The following is a 26,821-nucleotide window of genomic DNA, read 5'->3' as shown; positions in this document are numbered from 1 at the left end:
TGTGGTCCAAAGCCTGCTGGACAGGACTCGGCATCCATGTGGTCTTTAAAAAAAAGTTGATGCTTCAATTATTCAGACCCTTGCATAATACCAATGCAGCCTAATCATTGAGCTGTAGGTTACAGTGCCCTTATAACGTTTGATTTTATATGCTTTGATATAATTAAGTAATTACGTGGCATTAAAGCCTTCAGGCTCAGCTTTCAATCAAGAAAGCATGCCTTTCAGTTATTTAATCATGGAATACATATTAGCAATAGTATTTTAATGTGACTTAAATTTAGACCTCTAATGACATTTCCAAAGATCAAGAACGCATGCCATCTAGAGAGGCTGCTATACAAGCTCGCTTCTGTCTAATACAGTTAAGGATACTATATAGATCATACTATTCTAGATCACTTTTACATCGTTTGGGGTAATAAGGCACAGCTCTCTGCGCTAGAGGGTGTGGAATGGTGGGCTCTTTCTTTCATATCCTCTGGGCCTCTGGGAATGCTTCATAATACAGCAATAATGGAAGGGGGTGGTGCAAATTATGGCCAAAGTCACGTGTCTCTCGGTACCATTGGAGGTCAGATAGCATTTACTACACATAACGGGAGAAGAAGTGTAGCCTAGATACTTGAAGATCTGTTTGATGTTAGTGGCTGGGGTGGCTAAAAGAAACATTGTGAGGGCACGAGGAGTAAACAGAGCACTGAGTGTCCAGGATTGGGAAGATGATCTAGACTGGTGTCAGCTAGCGGAGCAGGTGATTTATCAAAGTCACGGCTGTCCTAGAAAATATGAAAAAGTTTGGAACCAATGGTGGCGTTACAGCGAGACATGAATGGTTACCGTAGGGAGGTTGAAGGGCTTTTGGGGACAAGGTAGGTGACCGATGAAGATAGTACTTTCACTAAATCTGAACTGCACTTAAGTGATCTATACAGCAGTTTGCTATTAATTGTGATCGCAAAGATGTTGTGCTTTTTCTTCACGATGTGTCAAATTATTCACGCAAGATTGGATCCACTTCCAGGCACTGAGCAACTGTTAAATACAAAGATTTTTGAAACAAATAAAAACTTGTGCCATCTAGTGCAATTTGTACTACAAATTTGAAAATCACGTATCACGCTTATCCTACTTGCTGCGCTTTTCTGATTGGGTCGCCCCTGTTGCGATTGCCCCAGTGGCACTTACATTGGAGAAAAATAAACCTGGGGCGAGAATGTCACCCTTTGCCAGCAGGTCAAGTACAGCAGTCCGTACAATCAACAGTGATAAACATTCACATGTTCTTTTTATACATGCACATAACACATTGTTGTAGTAGCATTCAAAGTAGATTTACTTTTCTCAAGCATAACATTAGCATGCATTGTTTTTTTTATTGATTTCTCACCTATCAGGAATGCCCAGCCTCTTGACACTTCTGTAGACCGACAGTGTATTAGCCACATGACGATAATTGAACCAGAAACGTGAAGTGCAAACCTACAAGAACAAATATATTTACATATAAGACAATACTATTTCACAACAGTGTCAACTGCAAACAGGGAGGCAAACAATGAATTTTTTTTAAATAGGAGTGGTCCGATTTGTGCAATACAACATATACTGTTGCACCTTCATAGCATGTTGTCAAGTGAATCATTTTCCAATATAAATAGGTAGGGAGTTTTGTACTGCTTTAAGCTTTTACAACACGTTGTCAATCGGTCTCGTCATGAGAACAACAGAAAGCAAGCCATCGCACACAAATTTGAAAGTAAAAAAACACTCTTAGCACAGTGGAATGCACAACGATGATTTATTTTTAATTATCGGAAACAGCATGGATTTAAATTTAGGAAGAGTGAAGCGCTTTAATAGAGAACAATTGTATTGAAACAGGAGAATCACAAACATAAGGTGCTAGCAAATAAATAAATGTGGCCCATCTGAAACCAGATTAAATATTAGATTTTGGATTTCTAGACAACAAGTTATACCATAAATCATGAATACCTTTTTATATAAGACAATGGTTGAATTCCCACAGATCATACACCCTCAAATGGATATACATACATTTAAATTATTCTGGTAATTTGCTTTTGAAAATTGTTTTTACTGCAGGACTCCTAATTTAGTTACTGCGAGCAGTAAAATATAATTTACTATACTGAATTAAATCTGTCTAAAGTGGTGTATAAGTTAAAAAAGACTGGCAGCTCTACTTTTCATAACAACTCAAACTTCACGAACCAAGAAAAATATATATTCTGGCCAATTTGGAATAAACATAGGATTTTTATGGTTGGCCAGTCGCATCAAAATAATCATGTCATGTTATTCAAATACATTATTTCTAATTATCACCTAACTAAAGAAGACATATTAAATTATCATAAGCTTCGCTTTATAATATGGCCTCGTCTGGTAATTCTCATGAACAACAACCTTTCTGCCTGATATCTCCTCCAGCACAGGAGATGTTCTCTACCTCTAACATCTACAAATGCATCAATGTTATATTGTGCATTAATAAAATAAAACAACAAATTAGATTTAGTAATTACTGACAAAGTGTGGGTGTATCATATGACGAAAAGTTCAAATATCAGCCCCTCTCTGGAACAAGTTAGACTCAACAACGGATAGTCTTCAAATTTTACTAAACTATGATAAAAAATATTAATATGAACTAATCACTAAATTAGAAATGATGAGAGATATAATTCCGAAAATACAACTGTTTCATATGTCGATTGATTGTCCTATTGCACAGCAGGGATGGAATGATATTTTTACTTGCTGTTGATTCGTATTAAGAAAAGATATTGAAAGCTCTCCTCTCATGATCTTGTTCAATGATTTATCGTCTGCAAAAAGCATTTTTAGCGCCTTTCTTAGTGAAAAATTTGCAGGGTATAAAGAGCTACTTTGGATGGTCCGGGAGCGGTGTTAATACCCTAAGGAATTTTTACTTCTCTCCCTCTTGAGCTTGGTCAACAAATGAAATATTTTCATTAATATGTGAAACACATTAGGCTTCACAAGAAGGACCAAGCATATTCAGTTGTAAACCTTTAAAGTTTATTCAAAGTTAATGGCTTACAAATGGCAAAATCAAGTTAGAAACAAATTTCAATCAGGATGTTTATGCTTTAAAAATATGAAAATCAAATTATCAAAGTCATAGAAATGAGGGAACAATCCAGCATGGGGTTACCTCGGAGATAAGGAAATTGGAAAGTCAGTCCTCTAACTGATAGAGTACGCTAAAGTCTCCTGCTCCACTCTATTCCAATTCTGAACTCTGCTCAATTCAGTTCTGAACTAAAACAAACACATTATAACAATTTACAAACCAACAAGCAGGTCTCAAGAAGACTGTTCAATCAAGTTAAAGCAAGATGATACAATGATATACTCAATAGGTCCTCATAGTCTCTGCATCCCTTAAACATACAGTATCTGTAATTAGATAAAATACACAAATTCCTCAGCACACTGCATGTGTCTATTAATTGTGCTTGTCAATAAGATATTTCTCAATAATCACAAAGAGAACTTTTCTTTACATGGGAAAGAAAGAAAAAGATCACATTCGACAATTTGAACTTCAGCTTGCTTGGAAATAAAATGCTCACGTCATCAAACAAGATGGCCCACACCACTAGACATTTTGCAATTTAGCCCCACATTAGCTATAATCAATCTAGACATGAATAAACATAATTTCTTTCTTCACAACGCATTAGCATGGCTATGCATTAATGCTGTGTTAGTGGAAGTAATCTTAATATATACAAAACATCTCCAGCATTAAATCGATGTGCAGAACTTTGGCTTGTAAAAGCTTTGATGATATTAAAATCCATGCATTTCAAAAATTGAAAATTTATAAAGAAAGGATCCATCAACAATGGGCCACTACAGGGTCAAGTCTTGACGCTACGACAAGATGGTGGTGTTCCTGTGAGGCTCCGGCAGGTGGCACAGTGAGCAGGGATGCATCAGTGATCTACCTTATCAGAAATACCAGTTGCAGCAGCATAAGTGCCTGTTGTGTGCTGTAACTGCACCACACAGTGGAGATCTCTTTTTTAAAAACATTTTTTATTAGCAGCACTGGAAGCATAAATGTATAAACGAAAACAAGCATATCGAGAGAGGAAACAAATAAAATAAATCTAATCATAAACAGAAAGGACATTGAATCATTAATAAATTCTAATCAAATCCAATCAAGTTAAATGCTAGTATCGTTGCAGGCATACAGCATGAATCAGAGTTTATATACTGCACAAACATTGGATAGTGAATACCTTTCAACCAATAAAAGACCCCCAGATCTTATCGAATTTAGCTAAGGACTTATTGCCCCTGAGCCTGGCCAAAGCAAGTTCCATACCATGAATCTCGTTGAGCAGTGACCACCATTCCATGATGTGTGGGGGATTGGGAGATCTCTAACACCTAACATTCTGCCATTTTGTGTATGAAATGGCGCACATTTGGTATACATGGGCACACCTCAATTGAACTGCTCTTCAACTTCTTTTACCAGGAAATAACCCTGGCGCTTGGCAGACAGGGGTCATTTCAATGCATACTATTAAATATGTGCCATTATTTTGCCAAACTGTGAGAATCTAATAATATCCCTACAAGCCATTTCTTCACAGCCTAATCCAGGCAGGGCATCAATCAAAAGACTTAGAAAAAGAACCACCAACTACTACAAAGTCTCTTCCCAGTGTTTAACTGGATCTTCAGCTAGGAGAGATCAGGGCACTACTACCCTATACAAATGGTGGCATACAGAACAGAGATAGTCTACTACAGGACAGCAAATCACCAACTTCAACCAACCTCTATCACAATTAATTATCGTCAAACACAGGTAGCTACCTTACAGAAACAGGTCAAAGACCTTGAAAATTGCAATAAAAGGAACAATGTCGAATATATGGTCTCCCTGAGAGGGTCAGAAGGGCCACATTCTCTCTCTTTCTTGAAATCCTTTTTACGTCAGCTATTGAATTTACTAGCAGGACCACCACTTAATATCTAGCAAGCACATAGGTTAGGCCATCCCTCTATGATTTCTACTACTTCTAAACAGCCTTGAGGAGTTATTCGATTTTTTTTTTTAGAGTACACTGAATTAATTCAGGTCATTTCCGCTGCCAAGCAACTAAAACGTATCTCATGGTCATGGCACAATATTTACTTTTCCCAGGACTACGCTAAGAGTACGGCAGACCAGCGAAGAGACTTTTCAAGTATGCAACCAACACCCCGCTCTCTTATTGCTCATTTTGGGCTCTTCCATCCTTGTCACAAAAAAATAACATGACACATCTCATCCACAGGCTGTCCTTGAAACATGTAGAGTGGAGACTACGGACATCGCATACCAGCGAAATCATCGAAATAACTTTGTCTTTATTCTCACATGTTTCATACCTAAAGTTGATAGATAAGATGGTACTGTTGTGTTCTCATTACTGTGCTCAAATTTAACCTTACGATATTGTAATGCTGCTAGCTAATACATCTTATTTAGGTTAACTTACTTTGATGTTTTTATTATTACAGGCATTGTTTTTTCTCGTTGTACATGTGTTCGTATTCCATTACATATCCTACCGTACTCCTTGCGCCTTGTTCCCCTTTGAGGATCTCATGTTCTGTCTTTTCCATGTGGTCGCCCCCTCACCCTCATCAAAGTCTTTTTAGGTATGTTCTCCTTTTTTGACCATATTCCTTTTTCTCCTTGTTCAAAGTACTTTATTTTTCTCTCTTTGCTTCCTTTTCTTTGTTCTATCCTGCTCTTCATTTTTTCTTCCCTATATAATTCTGGACTGTTAGACCTGGCATCATTGGCGTGAGTCTCCCTTCCATTTTGTCGGATTACCTCCTCTGTTTTGATAGGTTTTTGCTGGTTATATGCTTTGGGCACTGTACCACTGCTAATCAGTGACACAGTGCAAGTGCTCCCTATGTTAAATTGATGTACTAATTAGTGATTCCATGATTGGGTTATTTAATTTACTTGTCATACTGTAGTACAGTGCACCATGTGTGCCCAGGGCTTGTAAATCAAATGCTGCTGGTGGGCTTGCAGCACTGGTTGTGCCACCCACAGAAGTGGCTTGTAAAGTGTGTCTCAGGCCTTCCATTGCAAGGCCTGTGTGCAGTCTGTGACTGCTATGTCGACTTGGCCAAGTGCACCCACTTGCCAGTTCCTAAACCTCCCCTTTGCTTCATATCAGACACCCCTATGGTAGGCCCAAGGGCAGGGTGCATTGTAAGTATAAGGTGGGACATGCACTGGTGTGTGTAGCATGTCCTAATAGTGAATTACAGCCATTTTCGTTTTTCATTATTGCAAGGCTACTTGTTCTCCATAGGCTAAAATGGCAGTTAGATTATGAAATGAAAAGTAGGTTTTCTATAGCGCAACTGCCACTCCTAACGGAGTCTCTTGGCTCTGTGTGTGACGAGAATTAACTATATAGAGCGAAACCTAAATGAGGTCTAGACAGCAGGCATCAGATATTCATAAAATCCACATCTTTAATAGTTTCCTGAACTGCCCCTCCTGTTCAATTATTCGAAGTTCCTCAGGCATAGTATTCCAGGCCTTTGCTCCCAGAACAGTGGGCGATCTTCCGCCTCTGGTAGATAGTTTAAATGCCAGGACCTTGAGCAGGCTTGCAGTACTGGACCTCAGTGTTCTTACTGTGGTGTATGGCTTAAATCTTACTGAAAGATATCCTGGGCCCAGGTGACGATTATTACATTCTTATAATCTTAACTGACTCAGGGAACATGGTAGAAGTTCAAATTTAGTATGCCAGAACTCAAAATGATAAAATATATCTTTTAGTAAAGTTTGTTTTAACATTCTGTGTTTGAAAATACCACTTTTAGAAAGTAGGTATTTTCTTGCCTAAATGTCCAGACCTGCCTCTACTAGGTTGTGTATTCCTTGTCTGGAGTTTGTGGGAGACAGGGCTGGGGGATTCCAGGAGACAGGCTTTGGCAGCCCAGTGGTGAATAGAGAGATCTGCATCTAGGTGGGAGGGAGGAGTTGCACCTGGGACCTGCATAGGGCTGGGCCTTCCCTCTACAATGCTGGCTCCACATCCTGTGGTGTGTCTGATGTCTCTGCCCTGTGAAAGAAGAGAAGGAATCATGTCAACAAAGTGCACCTGGGACCTGCATAGGGCTGGGCCTTCCCTCCCCTGTGCTGGCTCGACCTCCTGTGGGGCGTCGGACGTCTCTGCCCTGCACAGTGAAAGGAAAGAAAGAGCCATGTAAGCAAAGTGCTCAGGAACTGGTTTGGACTAGGCAGAGGCCTCTTTGCCTTCAGAGAACAAAGGATTTTGGGGTATAAATATTGGGACCCAGTCCCAAGAACTTGAGATCACTTCTGGAACAAGAAACCTTTTGCCAAGGAGAAGAACCAAGGTAGCTGCAGGAGTTTGACTGCCCCTCTGCCAGTGTGCTGTTTGCTGGGTTGGCCTGCAGTGGTTGTTTCATTGCCAAGGAAAGGAGAAGGAACTTTTTAAGGACTTTTATTATCTACAGAATATTCTCCAAGGGCTTGAACTGTGCTTGCCTCCTGCTGAGGTCTCAGGGACAAAAGACTTCATCTCCAGCTCCCCACTGAATTTCCTTGCTGGGAATTCTAACTCCAGACATTTGAGTGTCGCTGGGAGCTGGAATCGTGATGCATCGATAGGAAGTGTGTCGCCGCCACAGCTGAAATCGTCGCATCGTTGGAGAAGCAAGCCTTCGCCGCATCTCCCTGGAAGCGTGTCTTCGTCAAAGCTGCCTGCTGTCGCATCACTGGAGAAGCGTGACGCCATCGAGAGAGCCGCCAACGCATCACCGGAGAAGCGTGTCACAGGGCCTGTCGCGGCTCCAAAGTAAAGAGTCATTGCAAGGCTGCCAGGGCGCCTACGCAGCATCATCACATCATCACATGTTCTAGCATCGCAACCGGATCATCGCATCACATCAAGGCGCCATCTTGCGCATAGCAAAGGGCCCGCAGGCCGAGAATCTACGCATCAACCCCGCACCGGTAAGGCTCACGAAGCGTTCCCTACTCTGAGCAAGCATTGAGGCACGACGCATCATTTCTCCCCGATCACGGAACCGACACATCTCCCCTTTTGCAAGCCTTTTGTTCACTTTGCGTTACGCATCCAGGTGCTTTGTTGAGAACTTTGTCGCATTTATCATTAACTAGAACCAAGTAACTTTTACCATCTTTAAGTCAACTTTAAGTATAGTATTGTGGATTTTGTCGTTTATGGTCTTGTGTTAAGTCTCTATAAAGAATAATTATTTTTATAAAAACCTGTGTTGTGTCCATCTGTAGGGTTTTCACTGTATTACTGTGTATATTCACAAATGCTTAAAACACTGCCTCTGAGATAAGCCTGTCTGCTCGTGCCAAGCTACCAAGGGGGTGAGCAGGGGTTATTTAGGAGTGTAATCCCCTTACCCTGACTTAGAAGTAAGGGTCCCTATTTGGACAAAGGTGAATACCATTGCCAACTAGAGACCCCCAGATGGACTTTTTACTGTATTATTCCTTTTTATTATGTTATTTTTCTTATTACTGGTTTGGCCCTTTTTTTCATGTTTAAAAATTATGTCTGATGATATCCTTCATTTTGTTTCTTCTCAATGGTTTTGACAATGGTGTTTTGAAATGCTAGCGGTATATACTCTCCCAATCAAAAGGCAAATAGTCTTGACGCATCTGTCAAAACTTAATGTTCATATTGCTTTCTTGCAAGAATCCCATCTTTCAGAGAGCGAATCTGTGAAATTACATAAAGGGCGAGTAGGCAAAGTATTCTTCTTGGCGGGTAATGGCAAAAAGAAAAATCTGGAGTAATGATATTATGTCACAAATCCCTACATATTCAACTGGTCCCCCTTGCTTTGAGTTCTGACCTGCCAAGAGGGGCCTGTGATTGTGTTGGGCCTCTGGAGGTTGTTCCTGCTGCTGGAAAAGCAATGCAACAACAAGAAAATCGATGCATCACTCTTCATGCAGCTGTTTTTCCGACGTGGCACTGTCACGCTGCTGCCGAAACGACGCATCACCTGTCGCCGCCCCAAGAGCAGATTGATTGAGCAATCGCGGCTAAAGAAACCAACGCAGTGTCGCTGGATGCCGACACATCAATCGCCGACGCATCCTGGATTTCCAAGCATCGTACCTGTGTGAAAAGTTTTACCGACGCCATCACCCATGGACCAACACTTACCCCTACAGTCCAAATTTGACGCATCACTTCTCCTGCATGCAGCAGAACTGTGACATCGCCTGCCCAAGGTATCAGAGATTGACTCATCTTTGTGTTCCAACACTTACCATCTGTGCTGCTGTTTGGCCGTGTGAATTTTGTCGCAACTACAGGTACTTTGAGAGAAATTACGCAACCTTAGTTTTCTATGGGGCAAGTTTTTAAAAATCTTTTTAAAGTCATATTCTTATTACATGTATGTTGCATTTTTGTTATTTTGGTCTTGTTGAGTTTAGATAAAAATACTTTCTATTTCTACAATGGTGTGGTGCCCATTTGTGGTGTGATCACTGTATTACTGTGTGTTTTAAGTACAAATACTTTACACATTGCCTTTGGGATAAGTCTGTCTGCTTGTGCCAAGCTACCCACGGGGTCAGCAGGGGTTATGTAAAGTATGTATTCCCCCTTACCCTGACTAGATGTATGAGCCACTATGTGACAAAGGTACCTACCTCTGCCAACTAGAGACCCCCATTACTTTTTTTTCTTTTTTTAAACTTTTTTTTATTGACAGCACAAGCAGACGTACATTTCAAAAATAAAGCATTTTACAACAAGAGAAAAAAAAGAATTTATAATACATAAATTCCTTGAAAACTTAATCAAATAGAAAATAGGCAAAGAGATTTACAGTATATTAAAGAAAAATACATCAGTTTCTTCTGCATCAAATAAGCTCTAGCCATGAAAGAAATAGGAACTATTCACAGATCTAGTACTGCAAAGATGAAGTCATTCATCCGTGAATAGGGAACAAATTACCCCAAATTTTATCAACTTTCTTCAAAGAACCAATCCCTTGAATTTTGGCAGTTGAAAGTTCCATATCATATATCTCATTTACCAGAAACCACCATTCGGTTACCAATGGTGGTTTGTCTGAGATCCAGTCCCTAGCGATTATCAGTCTTGCACAAGAAATTAGAATAAACATTAGGTCCTTGTGAATTGCAGTATTTAGTTGTGTTCCCAAAAGTATCATCTCGGCAGAGAATTTGCCAAAGAACATTTTATTCAGTTTCCGCATTTTTTTTATTTCATCCCAAAATGTTTGCAGAGCCAGGCATGAAAAAATTATATGTACTATATCTGCTGCTAGTAGGTCGCATTTTGGGCGTTTTATACTTTCGGATAATGCATTTTTCCCTGACCACTTAAAGAAGTGAAGCGGCGTGTAGTATAGCTGGCATACAGTCTTGTAAGATTGAAGTTTTAAGCTAGAAGAATTAGTTAAAGAGTTACTGTTATGAAGAAAAGTGGAAATATTATTTGAAGAGATGGGCGTTCCTAAAGTAGTAGTCCATTTCTGTGCGATTTTAATGCAATCATCAGGTTTAGATTGACAAAGACATTTGTACCCCAGGCTAATTATGTCACTATTTGTTTCCCCGTAAATGCAGATCCATATTTCTGAGTCTAGAATTTCCCTTAGTTTCATTTTATTCATGAAGAAATCATGTATCTGTGTGTACTTGAAAAGAGCATTTAGAGGTAGTTTATAAAGTATTCATAAGGTATCAAATGTTAAAAAACCTGATGATCCGTATAAGTCGGAGAGGTGATTTATACCTAGATTAGCCCATGTTCTAACTGTTGGATCGCTAAAAATCTCAGGTAGGCCCGGATTATACCACATGCTTAGCTTTGGGTGACAGAACGTAGTTTTATTAATAGCCATAATAGTATACCATATATGGACTACATCTTTAGCGGTCTTAAACTTCACTCGTTTGAAGTAGTTCGGGTCATTGCTTCTAGCTAAAAATTGTACAGAGTTTGCTCCTAGCATAAATTGGTGATAAAAATAAGGGTAGTTAGAAGAAAAAAGGCTGCGTATCCGACCCAGGAAAGAAGCGTAAAAGTAAAATTTAAAGTCGGGGAAGTCAAGGCCGCCCTTAGTAGCCGTTAATTTGAGAAGAGACAGAGCTCTGCGATTTTTTTTGTAGCCCCAAATGTAGCTTCCTAGAAAGCCATCCAGTTTTTCAAAAAATAAGTTGTGAACATCGAGCGGGATGGACCTGAACAAATACAAAAAATTTGGCAGAATGTTCATTTTTATAAGGTTGATTCGTCCTATTAAATTTAAGGGAACCGTATGCCATTTTTAAGGGTCCCTATTGTCTCCTTCAATAAAGTATCATAATTTAGGGCCATAATTTCTTTTAAGTTAGATGTTATTTTAATACCCAAGTAGTTCGCAGTGTGGCAAACCCCCAAAACTGGGGCCGGAAGCTTATAGTTAATAACGATTTGTGTTTTGTTTAAATTTAGTTTGTATCCCGAAACCAAGCCGAATTCGTCAGCTTCCATAATGATCCCAGCTATGGCTTTAGGTACATCGGTTGTATAAATTGCCAGATCGTCTGCGTAAGCAGTAATTTTGAGGGAGTTATTACCATGCGTAAATGGAATAATACATTCTTGGGTCAGTATTGAATTAATAAAAGGCTCCATTGCGAGAGCAAACAAAAGGGGTGACAGGGGGCACCCTTGACGTGTGCCTCTTAAAACCGGGAAACTATTAGAAATTAGACCCCCATTTCTAACACATTATATTTGAATTTCACATCCTCTCACTCAATCCTTACACTCAGCAAATATCAGTTCCATTTTAATCTCTGATCATGCTCCGGTTTCTGTTTATTTAGAAATTTTACCTAAGTTCATCTCTCCCAAAAGATGGAGGTTTAATAACTTTTGCTGTTGGATACCACTTTTACCTTCTCTTTCACTTCTTTCATGCATGAATATTTCCATCGTAATCATACGGATGTCACCTCTTTTCACATCATATGGGAAGCTTTCAAGGCCTTAGCCCAACATTTCATCATTCATTTTATATCTAAGAATTGAAAACTCTCTCTGATCCAGTCTAAACAATTTTTGAGTAAATTAAATACCTTTAACACTCGTATTACACCTCACGCACACAGCATTCATTACAAAAACTCATTAATGCTACGCTTCAATTTTACAATGTATCTACTGAAAAAACGTCGTCTTACCTTCTCAAATCTATCACCAAGTACTATGGGGGTCAAAAGCTTCTTGCAAATTATCTTAAAATCAAGCATAACATTCCATTGAATATTCCTCTTAAGTTGTACACAAACCTTTCCTCTATATTATCCTTTTTCTCTGGAATAATAAACAACCTTGCAGGTTGAAGGTGGAGTTAACTTTCAAGATTTCTCAAAATATCATAAAGCATTCTTATGAAGGCAATCTGTGCATTGGATCACGCCTTCTTTACCATATACTCCATTATGGGTAGATATGTAACGTGCGTTTACATTTCACGAATACTTAACATTCATGCAAAGCCTTTAAATGCTTTCCACCCCAATCTTCAAGATTACCTGTAAATTACTAGCTTAAGTCAGTTATACCACCCCCACCCCCCAACAGACTTTTCTTGGATCCACAATTTGACATAATCAGTATATACAACTGAAAAACAGGCCAATTTATTTGCAAACTAAGAAGATCAGCAGGCTAATTTTGGTTAACCAATTGTTTAGTCAAGACCCCCTTATTTCTTTCTCACAAGCTAAGGTACTCTATGATTTTAAAACCCCATTCCGAAACAGACTTATCATTTTAGAGAACATCATTTTTCAAGCACACACCCACTTCAAATCCATTTCTTCGCCCACTCCAACACCTCACAATGGGGCACATGCATCATTGAGACATTTTGCACTTCTTAATTTGCGAAAAATAACGAATCGCAAATTAAGAATTGCAAAATGCTATGCATCATTTTTTTCGGTATTCATTTGTGATTCGGTAAAAATCGCAATTTTTACCGAATCCCAAATAAATACCGAATTCTTAAGTTAATTTTCGCAATTCCCATTGATTCCTATGGGCCAAAAGGCCCATAGGAGTCTATGGGAAGGCATTAGCAAATTGCGAGTGGCACTTTGAAAATTTCATGGGTGCAGGGGGGGGGGTCCAAAGGACCCCCCCTGCACCCTGCACCCTGCACCCCTGAAATGTATTTTTCGCATCATGTCCTAAGGACATGTGTGTCCGTAACATGAATGTTGAAAAAAAAGCATTTTCAGCATTTTAAACACTTTTTCCAAATTTACCGAGTGGTTCAAACACTCGGTAAATTTGACACCCTAATTGCGATTTTGCACTTTTAAAAGTAATGATGCATTGCTTTAAAGAAATCGCACATTTGCGACTTCTTAAAAGCAATCGCTATTTTAGAACTCGCAAAAATGTTACGAATTCTAAAATTGCTTCATGCATCCCAAAAAGCACTTTTGGAATCGCTAACGGCCGATTTTAAGGAATCGCACCGTTTGCGACTCCAAAAATGCTTGATGCATGTGGGCCAATGTTCTTACTGACCTTTTACACCAAACCCACAGGCTTTCACTATCTATTCACACTTGCAATGCATTTCTATTGATAGACCTAAAACAAATACTGAATTAGTATGGGAAAGGGATCTTTCCATTACTTTACCCCCATCAACTTGGAAACAGATTTGGATCAAAATTAGAAAATATTCTTGAGCAGCAAACACAACGCAAACACTCTTTTTTATATACAATAGACTTTGTTTGTCCTGGTATTCTTGCACAAAATTAACCTGGTCATCCCTGATATTTGTTGGACTTGTTCAGCACAACAAGCTGATTTTAACACCTACTATTCACATGTACTTCAGTTTCTACTTTTTGGACACAGGTTTAGGACCAGACTAACTCTGTATTTCATTGCAAAATACCCTACTCTATTTCAAATGCATTTTTATGAATGTACATCTAATGCAATCTAATTGAATGTGAAATATTGGATTTGTTATTAACAGTTACCTTTCAGCAAATAACTCAAAATTAGAAGGACTCTATGCAATTATCATCTAAAGCATGGCGGTATGCAGTCTGTCACAAACATTGACTAGATATTGCTTCTATGCACCTATTATCACTTGTTTTAAAACAAGTTACACATTTCCTCGATAACTCTGAAAACTCACCATTTGCCCACTCACTCAGCGCTCAAGAAGTTTGCCAACTTCATTAACATCACACTCTTGACAACATTATTTTTCTATTATGTACTTTATGTTGTATATATCATTACTTATCCTATGCTTATAATCAGACAATAGTTCATATACATCATGTATATGCTCCCCCTTTTTTCTTTCCTCTTCCACATCACTCAATTGCTTTTTGTTAGTCTACTGTATTATTTCTCTTTCTTTTTAATTATTCTTGGTTGTATCACATTTATCATAATAAACGTGATCTTAAAAACTTAAAAACAATGAGCTACCACATATTTCAACAGAAGGGTATCAAGAAAATACTTTTTATCCCCTTGAAAGCAAGCAAGTGTGGTGTGGTGTAAATTCCTGGTCACGTGTGATTATTGATTATTAAATCCTCAAAATTAACAGGCTGTTTTTATGTGTATACAACAACCCATTCTCTGAGTCACGTGTGTTCCTATTTGTGCAACGATTATGACTGTGTTGCTAAACACTAAGAGCCTTTTGTATTTTCAACATTAGCTGATACTAAAAAAGAAAAAGAAACCAGATTTGATAGAATAGTTGCAACACTGTGCAGTTGTTTTTCTACATCCTTACCATACACACATTTTAATATTGAGGCACAGAGGTGGGGAGGTTTATCCAGAATCACCCAAATCTGATAGAGACTTCTAGCTGCAGATTCCTTACCTTTGAATTTCCCAGGTGTCAGGCTGGATCCAGAAAATTTTGCTGAACAATACCCCTTGAGCACGACATCGGGTGGCTCCATTCGGCTCCGTGTGTCGTTGATGACATCGGTAGCGTAGGTTATGATGTTGCGGTGCCTACATAGGCGCCACCCAGGCACGAAGACGTCAGTTCTTTTCTTTCCGTACCAGTTAAGTGCCGATCCAGGAAGAGCTACCCCTCTGCCACTTTTTGGCAGGCTTTTTTCTCGACGTTTGTCGAAATGTTTAAAGACTTCGTGTGGGAGGGATGTTGGGTAGGAAAACAGTTTTTAAAGCGTGCAGGACACATTCCCGCACAATGTCAGTTACCGATACCCACCGCGTATGTCTGTGGTCTTAAACGCGACCACGATTCGAAGTCGTGTTTAGACTACCGGGCGATGGCTACTAAGAACATGAGGGAGCGGGCATTGAAGTTGCTCACGGCCCAGCAGTCGACACCATTGGGCAAGACCCTGAGGAGGTCACGATCCCGTTCGAAGAAGAGGAAGTCGCAGGATCGCACTCAGAGCCCTAGGTCCTCTTCCTCCCATAGGAGGTCTTCTGGACATTCGGGGAAAAGCCATAAGAATTAGAAGTCCAAGAAGACTTGACTTCACCTCAACTGGCATCCATCGTCGAGAGGTAAGAAGCACCGATGCTCTAGGGACATTTCTGCGGAGCCGGAGTCATAGTCGACTACGCGCCTCCCTCCATTTCCTGGAGCCGGAGCGACTCCCGCTCAAATTCAGGATATTTACAAGGCCATGTGCCACGTATTTGAGCGGAACAACCCTGTTGGTGAGCCCTCGGGCCCCGTGGGGTCGGATATGGACCCATTGGGTTCGACGTCGTCGGCTTCGGCCACGGCGCCGGTGAGGCCTCAGGAGTCTGATCTTGGTTCCCGTACAACAGTGGTAGTACCAACGCAACCTTCCCTGACGTCAAATTCAAAGTTGGTGCTAGAGACCTCGCCAGCGGCTGTCGGTGGCGCAAGCCCCATCCTCATGCCAGATGACACCGAGCCGGAACGGCGTCGTTCAACGCCGATTCCCACGTCGACAGAACCCAGGGGCTTTATGTTGTCGCCTGAGCACTTTGTGGATGTGCTAGGCTCAGGAGAGGAATTGGAGGAGTTTGGAGACCCTTTAGAGAACCGGAATGTCTCTGAGGAGACTATGGACTGGTACGGGGAACTTGGGGAAGCCAGTGGTCTGAATACTTCCCCAGACACTGGCATGCTCTCTCCACCTACAGTGGCTACGGAGAAGGGGGCGTCCTATGCTACGGTGGTTAAGAGGGCAGCCGAGGTTCTTGGACTGGAGCTGCCCTCAGTTCAGGTCAGCACTAATCTCCTAACCGAAGTGCTTTAACCTGGGGCTTCCACCTCTGAACTCCTTTTGCCATTTAATAAGGCACTTACAGACGTCCTACTAGGAACTTGGTCCAAACCTAGCACAGGGGATTGCACGCCGCCATTGGCCAGCACCAGGGGACCCAAAGTTCCTTAGCCAACACCCCACCCCAGAAAGTTTGGTGGTGCAGGCCTCTACTTCCCAGGGCGCATTCCCTTCCGCCCTTCCGGATAGGGAATCCAAGAGACTGGAAACTTCGGGGAAGAAGTTGTTTTCTTCCTCCAGTCTGGCATTGCGGTCGGTGAATAAAGCATGCTTATAGGGCTGTTTCTCCCATTCTCTTTGGGAGACGGTTGCGCCAGTGCTGCCACAAGTCCCGGAGGAGGCCCGGGCTGTGCTCTCCCAGGCTGTCCAGGACAGGAGAGATGCAGCAAAATTCCCCATTCGGTGTGGTTTGGATACAACTGATTCGCTGGGCAGGTCTATTTCATATACAGTGGCATTGAGGCGCCACGCCTGGCTTTTCGGGGGATGTCCAAGTCAATTTGATAGACATGCTTTTTGATGGAACCCGCCTTTTTGACGAAAAGGCGGACTCAGCCCTGGTCAGGTTCAAGGACTCTTGAACTACGGCCAGATCCTTGGGCTTCTCTTCCACTCCTCGTGGCCACTCTTCCTTTTACCCCTTTCGTGGCAACAGAAGGGGTTTCCAGCCGCGTCGGCCCTATCCTAGCCACCGTCCTGCACAGACTTCCCAAGCAATGCATGGACGTGGATGCGGTACATTCGTCCTCGGAATGGAGGTCAGAAGTTGTCCGCAACACTGCCCTAAGAAGCCACAGCCTCCAAGCACTCCTATGCTGAGTCTGGAGGACCACACTACTCCAGTGGGTGGGAGAATTTGTCATCATCTCCCCCGCTGGAGATCTATAACAACAGACAAGTGGATATTGAGAATCGTCCAGGAGGGCTATTCTCTTCCTTTCCTTTATTTACTTTCTACTATTCTGCCAAGTCAGGAACGGCTGGCGAGGATCACTTAAAACTGCTCCAAGAGGAAGTTACGGCTCTTTTGGCCAAAGGAGCTATAAAAGGGTTCCAGTTTCAGAAGTAGGCAGTGGCTGTTATTCATGCTGCTTTCTGGTTCCGAAGAAGAACAAGGATCTTCGGCCCATTTTGGATCTTCGGACAGTCAATCTCTTCCTCAAAAAGAAGAAGTTCAAAATGCTCACATTGGCTCAAGTCTTGTCTGCCTTAGACCAAGGTGACTGGATAGTGGCGCTGGACCTGCAGGATGCCTATTTTCACATTCCCATCCTGCCGGACCACAGGCGTTACCTACGGTTCAAGGTAGGCCACTAGCACTTTCAGTTAGCTGTGCTCCCCTTTGGCCTTACCAGTGCCCCTCGGGTGTTCACCAAGGTGATGGTGGTGGTTGTGCCTCATCCGCGCAGGTTAGGGGTTTCAGTCTTCCCCTACCTCGACAACTGGCTGCTGAAGGCTTCCTTGCCCCAGGCAGTCGTCTCCCACCTTCAGACTACGGCCGACCTCCTGCATTCGTTGGCGTTCTCTATAAACGTGCCGAAGTGACATCTGACTCCTTCTCAGACACTCCCTTTCATCGGAGCTGTTCTAGACACAGTGCAGTTTCAGTCTTATTCTCCTGAGCAGCGAGTCCAGGATATTCAGGTTATGAGCCTCTATCCGGGATTTCTGTGAGGTTGACTCGGAGGCTGGCTCACTGGTTAGAGGAGGCAGGCCTTGAAGCAGAGGTCAGACCTGGGACCAGGGTTCAATTCCCGACCCGGCAGGGTCTTGAGCCCAAATGTCCACGGACTCGATAATTCTCGCTTCGGTGCCTACTAAAATCACGGGTTCACACTCTGCAACTCTGGGCAATAGCTTGCTTAATCTCCACTACGGGCCCCCCGCGGCGGGATGCCTGGTTTTCACCTTGGGGATGCCCAGTACGGGTTACCTCACAGGGAAAAGCCAGGACGGGTTCCCAAAGCAAGCGCCTTGAGACCGTGCGGTGATAAAGCGCTATATAAGAACATTTGACATTGACATTGACATCCGGTTGGTAAGGCACGCGAGATGGTGTATGCGGGCTCTGCAGTGGCACTTGAAGGTCCAATGGGCACAGCATCAGGGAAATCTCACCGAAATGGTTCTGATCTTGGAAGGAACTGCAAAGGATTTGCAGTGGTGGTTAACGAACCAAGATTAGGTCAAAGGCAGACCTCTCTCCCTACCCCAACCGGATTTCACAATCGTGACAGATGCGTCACTTCTGGGATGGGGCGGCCACTTGAGAGAGATGGAGATCAGGGGTCATTGGCCTCCGGCGGAGATGGGGCTCCACATAAAAGTGTTGGAGCTCCAAGTGATTCGCTTGGCATTTAAAGCATTTCTTCCCTCCGTCAAGGGGAAGTTGGTGCAGGACAATACCACCGCCTTGTGGTACTTCAACAAGCAAGGCGGGGTGGGCTGTGGACACTTTGTCGAGAGGACTTGCGTCTCTGGACATGGCTGGAACATCAGGGCATAACCCTGGTGGTTCAACACCTGGCAGGTTCTCTGAACGCCAGGGCAGACTATGTTAGCCGTCGATGCGTAGCGGATCACGAATGGCGTCTCCAGTCGGAGGTAACACAAAGTCTGTTTCAGCAGTGGGGAGAACCTTGGTTAGATTTGTTCACCTCCGAAGAGAACGCACAATGTCAGCAGTACTGCGCACTGGAGTTTCCAAGGCGGCTATCGCTCGGCGAAGCATTTCGTCCCGAGTGGAGCTCAGGCCTGTTTTACGCCTTTCCGCCCATACCACTCATGCCCAGAAGATCAGGAGAGTCCGGACCCCAGTCATCCTTGTGGCGCTGGACTGGGCAAAGAGAGTTTGGTATCCAGAGCTTCTGAGCATGAGTGTCTCCACTCGAACCTGTCAGCTCTGCACCTCAAAGCGTGGTTATTGAGCGGCGGCAGTTGATGGCTTTTGACCTTCCTCCCAAAGACTAATGTTATTCTGGTGACCAGACGGCCCTCCACTAAGTCGGTATATGCCTGCTGTTGGCAGAAATTTGTATTATACTGTACAGAAAGGTCTATTGACCCTCTTTATGCTCCTCTTTCTACTGTACGTTTATTCATTCTGACCCTTGCCTAGCAGGGCTCTGCTTTGGATACTCTCAAGGGTTACCTTTATTCTCTGTCTGCTTTTTGCAGCTGCCAGACCAACCTTCTCTCTTTAAATCTCCTAATGTAAATAGATTTTTGAAAGGGCCGGCTCACTTGTTTCCACCCACGCCCTTTATTATGCCACAATAGGTTGTAACCCCATTCCATCTGGGTCAGTCCATCACTTTACCAACCTTCTTGGCGCCCCCACATCCCTCTAAGGAAGGACCCAAAAAGAGTGTTGTCATTCTACCCTCACCGCACAAGAGAGTTCCGGGTGGATGACCAACTCTTTGTGGGGTATGTGGGAGCAAAGAAGGGAAAAGCAGAGCAGAATAGAACCATCTCTCGCTGGGTTGTTCTCTGCATTACAATCTGTTACGCCTTGGTGAAGAAGCAGCCCCCTGAGAGATTAAGAGCCCATTCCACCAGGGGAAAGGCTGAGACTAGGGCCTTGGCACAGGGTATCCCAGTCCAAGACATTGGTCAGGCAGCGACGTTGGCATCATTGCACATGTTCGCAAAATGTTATTGCCTTGACGGACAAGTGCGCAGGGACAGGCCCTTTGCCCGCTCAGTACTGCAAGACTTTAGTCTAGTTAATGAGTCTGCAATCCACCGCCGGGATGGTATGGCTCAGGTGTCTGATTAAAAGGTAAGTAATCTGCAGCTAGAAGTCGCTATGAGATGAACAAGTTAATTACCTACGGTAACGCATTATCTGGTAGAGACTCTATCTAGCTGCAGATTCCTTACATCCCCACCCATGTCTACCCACTTTGCGGACTGATGTAGTAGGTCTAGGGTTACTCCCCTTTCTGGACCCTAGTTTTGCACACGTTTACGTCATTCACTTTGTGCTCTGCGCTTCTGGTGTGGAAAAATGAAAAGTACTGACGTCCAAGTGCCTGGGTGGCACCTGTGTAGGCACTGCGATGTCATAACCAATGCTACCGACGTCATCAACGACAAGCGGGCCGAATGGAGCCACCCGACGTCGCGTGCAAGGGGTATTGCTCAGCAAAAGTTTCCAGATCCAGCCTGATGCCTAGGAAATTCAAAGGTAAGGAATCTGCAGCTAGATAGAGTCTCTACCAGATAACGTGTTACCGAAGGTAAGTAACTTGTTCTTTTTGATCAAGTGCAGGAGCAACAAATGCACAATTTAGCCATTAGCCCACCTACACTAAGATTCAAGATAAAGAAAGTTGCTCAGCCAAACAGCTACTATTCAAATACAAGCATTCTGGTAGACCGGTTCTGGTGCAAACAGTGCAGATAGTGCAAAGGGGACCATTGCAACCAGGGGAATAGATTCAGGGGGGATGTTTGGGGCGTTACAAATATTCTGTAGAAAATAGTTGGGGGCAGGTGCTTTAAGTTGGGTATGGTGAAGTGTTTGTCGGATTTCACTTGGGATTTTTACATACACATGGAGACAAAAACAAACATTCGTCTCTGTCTCAGTTTTAAAGGTCTTAAAAAAATATTTTAAACAAAAGATTGAGTACTAAGTAACCCTCACAATCTGCCGTCCTCTATCCCTCCTACTGCTCCTTAAGGCCCCCTCCTGCTCTGCTTCCCATATAATGTATTATAACCACACACTTCCAATCTTACTGACTAAGCTACACCCCTGATTGCACCCCCAATTAAGCTACGCCCCAGATTGCACCCCCAATGATAAGTATATTTTCTTCCAAACCGGGGGATGAAGGCTCATATTCCTAGGTGACATTAAGCAAGATTGCACCCTTGCTATGCCACTAACAAGTATGTGGACAGACAGCAAGGTCTAGCTGTGCCTGTCACTGTACATCACAGTCCATGGCCGCCTGTGTTGTAAGAAACATCATGCTGCTAGAGATAGAAAGGGAGCAAGTAGAGTTAGGCAAAGAAAAGAAGTACATAATGGGACTGGGCAGAAATCAGGAAATTCACCAGTTCGAAGGGAAGTTGATTTTGGAAGTCTCCACTTCTCCTTAAATAAGTATTCCATTGTTGCTACTCCCTTTGAAGCTTCCACGCATCCCAGCTGTCTTCCATTTTACATTCTATCCCCCACTATACAATAAGACCTTCAGTCAGCTCTGTGGCAAACCACCTCCAAAGTTATACATGAAAAGTCTGTTGCCCTCTGGGGTCAAACTAAACTTGTTTTCAGCCTTTTAGTGTGATATTGACATTCATTATTAGCAAAATTATCTACCACTATGGATCCTTTATGTAACTGTCTTCTAAGAACTTCAGAGAAAGCCATCCAATAGTAAAAGAAAGTGTGTCGAAGCTGGCACTCTGATTCCATCTTGCCTATGCACATGTTTATCGCAGGTGCTCTACTTATACTTATCAATGTAATGATCCATTACCCCCGGGTACTCTGGCACACAGTTCCCAAGAACAACAGAGTAAAACAAGTTCTATAACCGTGTCTGTACTAGGGAATACTTACTAAAACTGCCCAGTTGTTTGTATGCCCACTTCGGAATAACTGCTGTGTTCGATACTGCAAACAGAAAAAAGTGGAAAATATGAATCAGTACGTTACTGATAGGTTTGTAATTGTTTTAAAAATAAAAAATTATTCAGATGAAAAAGTACACCTATCTAATGAAAGTACTCACATTTATGTGTCTTTATTTGCAAAAGTAATAACCATATTTACAGCATATTAATCAAAATGACAACGTGAACATGGTAAATAAAAACAAATTAAAGCCCACTTAGAGTAAAATAAACAGAGTGTGGTTCATGGTGAAGCAGTGTGACTAAGCACTTAAGAAGACATATATACATAGACATATGAAGAGAAGAGGAAATCCTCTAAATAGAAAGCTGAATCAGAACTGAAATGTGAAAGACAGCAGTAATCTTTTTTACAAATTAGGTCGACTGCAAAATATTTTGAAAGGACATTCAAACTGGCATGATGTATTCTTCAGGAGCATGCACATACTGGTACTACGCAGATATTGGCAAGGTTTGAGGAACCAATTTTAGATCGTGTTGACACATAAGAAACAGGTATTTATTTTATTTATTTATTTGGAAGCTTATAAAGCGCACGGCTACCCCCGACGGGGGTGTCCTGGCGCTGCAGACAGCCGATAACCACAGAGATTCAGTGGGAGCTAGTATTTGGAAAAGAGCCAGGTCTTAAGTTTCCTCCGAAACAAAGATTCGGTAGGGAGAGATCTGAGCTCCCGCGGAAGGCCATTCCACAATTTGGACGTGGCCACCGCAAAGCCCCGGCCCCCCGTTCGTGCAAGGCGGAAGCGAGGAGTGTACATCAAGCGAAGATGGTTCGATCTCAGGTCGCGTACAGATTGCATGATCTTGAGTCTATGCCTCAGGTATGCCGGGCCTCGGCCATTGAGAGCCCTAAAGGCAATGACTAGAGACTTGAATTGTAGACGTAGACTCACTGGTAACCAGTGCAATGCGGCCAGGAAGGAAGTAATAGAGTGTCGGTAAGGAATGTTACATATCAGCCTGGCGGCGGAATTCTGTACTATCTGTAAGCGCTTGATAAGATAAGCCGGGGCTCCCACATATAGACTATTTGCATAGTCCAAGTGGGTCGTGATCAAGGCGTGGACCACCGTCCTTCGTGAGTCAAGGGGGAGAAAGGGAGCGATCTTCTTAATCATACGGAGCTTTCCGAAACAAGCTGCCGAGACCGTGTTAATTTGAGTTTTGCAGGACAGCGCCGTATCAAATTGGAAGCCTAGGTTGCGGGCAGATTAAACAGGAGCAGGCGGCGGATTCAATTCTGTAGGCCACCATATATTGGCTGGTATAGGAGCTTTTTGATTAAAGAATAAGACCTCCGTCTTATCTGTGTTCAATTTGAGGTTATTGGTGTTCATCCAGGATGCTATGTCAACCAGGCAGTGACGAAATTAGCCATATAGTCAGAGTGATCTCTAAATGAAAACACAAGCTGTGTGTCATCAGCATAAGAGATCACTCTGACACCCCAAGATTCCACCAACTTCGCTAATGGAGACAGATAGACATTAAAAAATAGAGGACTGAGTGCTGAGCCCTGCGGAACCCTGAGCCCTGCGGAGCCCTGAGCCCTGCGGAACCCCCCATTCCAGTGGTTTCTCAGTAGAGACATACGGCCTGAGGAAAACCTGTTGCGATCTATCCTGCAAAAAGGATTATACCCAGGCTAGCGGTTTCCCCCCAATTCCCTACCCGTCCTGGAATTGATACGACGTACCAGGAGGATGTCGTGTGAGACCGTATCAAAAGCTGCAGATAGGTCGAGGAGGACCAACATGGCCTCCTCTCCCCTATCCACACACTCACGGATCGACTTAGACACCTCCAGTAATGCCGACTCAGTGCTAAAGCCTGGCCTAAAGCCAAACTGAGAGTCATGCAACAAATGATGTAGTTCGAGGTATTCAGACAGTTGCTCCTGTACCACCTTCTCCAAGACTTTAGCTGCTTTAGGAAGAAGTGAGATGAGCCGGTAATTACATATGAAAAACAGAGGGGAGAGCAAGGTATTTGGTTCACCAAGTGAACGGGGGAATACTCCTTTACCCCTGGGTATATTGATAAAGAACAAAAGGAGGAGTACCACCCAGTGGAAACGGTGGTTCCTAATGGGGTACAGGCTGGAACAAAAGGGGGAAATTTCCTTTTGTTTAGAAACCCCTCACTCACCACCTAGTGGTGACATGCTTCATCATCGGGGTCCACCCTAATGACCTAGCGTCATCAGGGTGTGCTACAACACCTGATTACAGTAGAGCTGGTTGTGAGTGAGGATGCGTGAAACGAAAAAGGGGTATGTGTGTTAAAAATTGTCCTGGTTTAACTTAAGAAATTGAATTTTTATTTATAAGCAACTGGACAATGTTAAAAACAAAAGTGCGAGATAAAGTGAGGGTGATTATGAGCCCTTGTATCTCTATGTGTTTATCAGGTCTACATGTTTCAACCATAAAGGTGTGGGTTCACCAGGTTTTCATCAGGACCGTTGCCCGGAGAGTGGGTGGTGTGCGTCCCCTAAAAGGCGCACCCAGTCCTACTCTCTGGGACCACAATGATTGACAAAAAAGTAGTTGTCTGTGGTAAACGCTATAACCCGGTTGGGTTAGCGTGAAAAAACAAAATACCTGCAAAGAAATTGGGGAGCAATGTCAGATAATCGGTTTGTATACAAGCCTGTAACGTCGTGCAGTGTCTCACATTCGTGTCTGCATGCTGATGATCCCATTAGGACAGGTACCTTGTGATCGTGTACACGGTACTTGCGCTCAGTGCCATGATGTGGAGGTACCCGAGTAGAGTTTATAAGTGGTGTGCTGCTTAACCACTCAAGTTCAAAAACGCAAATTTTGCGTGCGTCAATACCTATTAGATGCATACACCAGACATCCAGTTTATGTGGCGTGAACAAATCTTGCAAGCCTACAGTGAGGGCAAAATTTTCTCTTTACAAGTGCATAGGCTGCCATGCTCTACATGCGTCACTCGTACCGGACTCACAGACAAAAAACAATGAAAGACACACAAGGGTTAAGCTTACTCGTATTGGGGTATTAAGAAACCTCGTAGGGCGGGGAAGGCTAGCCTCGTCAGGAATAACGTATTCTGAAACAAAGATCGATGGTATGTTTCAAGAATAGCGTCTAACTAGGAACAGTGGGTAAAGATAGTTGGTTACGAACAAGTCGGGACCGGGCGCTGAGGTCTGTGCAGCCCGCGGGACCCGGCACCTGAATTACTTACAGTTTAGTGGAGAGGTTGCTTGCCGTATACCTACTGCGGTCCTCCGCCCTGCTACAGTGGGAGCGGGCGTCTGGGCCGGTGTGTAGGCTTTCTGCTTCCGCGGTGGGCGGAATTGGCTGCCGGTCACGTGGGTCGGCGTCAATGTCGTCATGGGCGCTAAGAAACGTATGGTGGCCGCATTAGCTCAAACTCGCCCTACACTTTAGGGTTCGATTCCCGTGGAGGGGATCGATCTGTTTGGGAGCAATAAAATTAAATATGTTATGGTAATTACGCTGCTACGAGGGTAAGAATTTGAACACCCTTGGAAATTAAATAATAATGATAGCGCTGCTACGGGGGTGGTATTAAAGCAATAAAATTAAATAATTAAAGGTAATTACGCTGCTCGAGGGTAAGAATCTGAACACCCTTGGGGAGTAAAAAATAATGATTGCGCTGCTACGGGGGTATTTAAAACCCTGGGGAGCACAAATATGAACATATTTAGATCAATGAGAGAAGAGATTGGCTGAAGCCTGTACTGGTGTCAAATTCTGCTCAGGATGTCAACCCGGATGATGGCTTAGTGGAGTTACAGCCAGGGTCCTAGCCGAGTGGCCCTGCGGAAAAGGCTATTAGACTTTATGTGGAGAAATGGCAAGTCAACCCACAGCTTGGTGTTGGAACAGTTGGGACAGCTGTGAGAGCTAAGACATAGCAACCTAGCCTACCTCGTAGCTCACCACTGGACACACTGTTCAAACATGGCAGACAACCAAGGCCTCACTTACTCGACAGAAGAAATTGACTCCATCATGGGCAACCTCGCTGTCTTTGCAGACGCCAACATAAGTAACACAATCGCCCAGACATCCGACTGGGATAAACTGACAGAGATGAAGAGAAACCGCATTAGAACTATACTTCACGGCACAATCCTCAAGGAATACGTGACCAACCAAATGGCACCGAAAGGACTATTGGTCACCAATGCCCCACGCATCTTTCTAGATGATCATGAGTTCAGAAGGGACTGGGCACGTATAGCATGGCACTGCACCCATGACTGGATCATGTTGATCCTTAAAACCGCATAACGTCTGTCTGAAAAAATACAGATAGACATTCAAGTCACGGAAGCCCAAATCAAGACGACCATCACGGGATACAAGAAGAAACTAGATGATCTCAATAAAGAGATCAACCAATACAGGGAGAATCTAACCCAACAAAAGGTTCAAAAATTTCAAAAAGACCTCAAACGTTTCTCTTTCGTCAAAGCTTACCCTTACTCGGAAGCAGATTACAAAGTGACACCTGGCACTGATCCAGATTCAGATGTATCTAGCAACAGCTCCAACAGTTCAAACAATAGTGGAGGCTCAGCAAGCAGCAACCAAAAACAAAGACAATGAGGAGGATTCAGAGGAAAATATCAATGGCCACAATACGGCCAACCTCCATTCCCCCCACCGTTTATGCCAGACCAAGCATACCCGATGTATGGAT

General features: G+C 43.1%; 1 protein-coding gene across 1 annotated transcript in view; it reads right to left on the bottom strand.

Moving 5' to 3' along the window:
* PIGK (phosphatidylinositol glycan anchor biosynthesis class K) overlaps positions 1-26,821 on the bottom strand; it is a 382,594-nt gene that overhangs the window by 279,551 nt on the left and 76,222 nt on the right. The window contains exons 2-3 of the mRNA XM_078645245.1: positions 22,032-22,085; positions 1,391-1,482 (exon numbers count right to left, since the gene is read on the bottom strand). Coding sequence (XP_078501371.1) covers positions 1,391-1,482; positions 22,032-22,085 — 146 coding nt within the window. The remainder of the gene's footprint in view (positions 1-1,390; positions 1,483-22,031; positions 22,086-26,821) is intronic.

The sequence above is a fragment of the Lissotriton helveticus genome, chromosome 1_1 (assembly GCF_964261635.1).
Source record: "Lissotriton helveticus chromosome 1_1, aLisHel1.1, whole genome shotgun sequence".
In the NCBI taxonomy this organism is placed as follows: Eukaryota; Metazoa; Chordata; class Amphibia; order Caudata; family Salamandridae; genus Lissotriton; species Lissotriton helveticus.
This window is presented reverse-complemented; position numbering and strand designations above follow the sequence as displayed.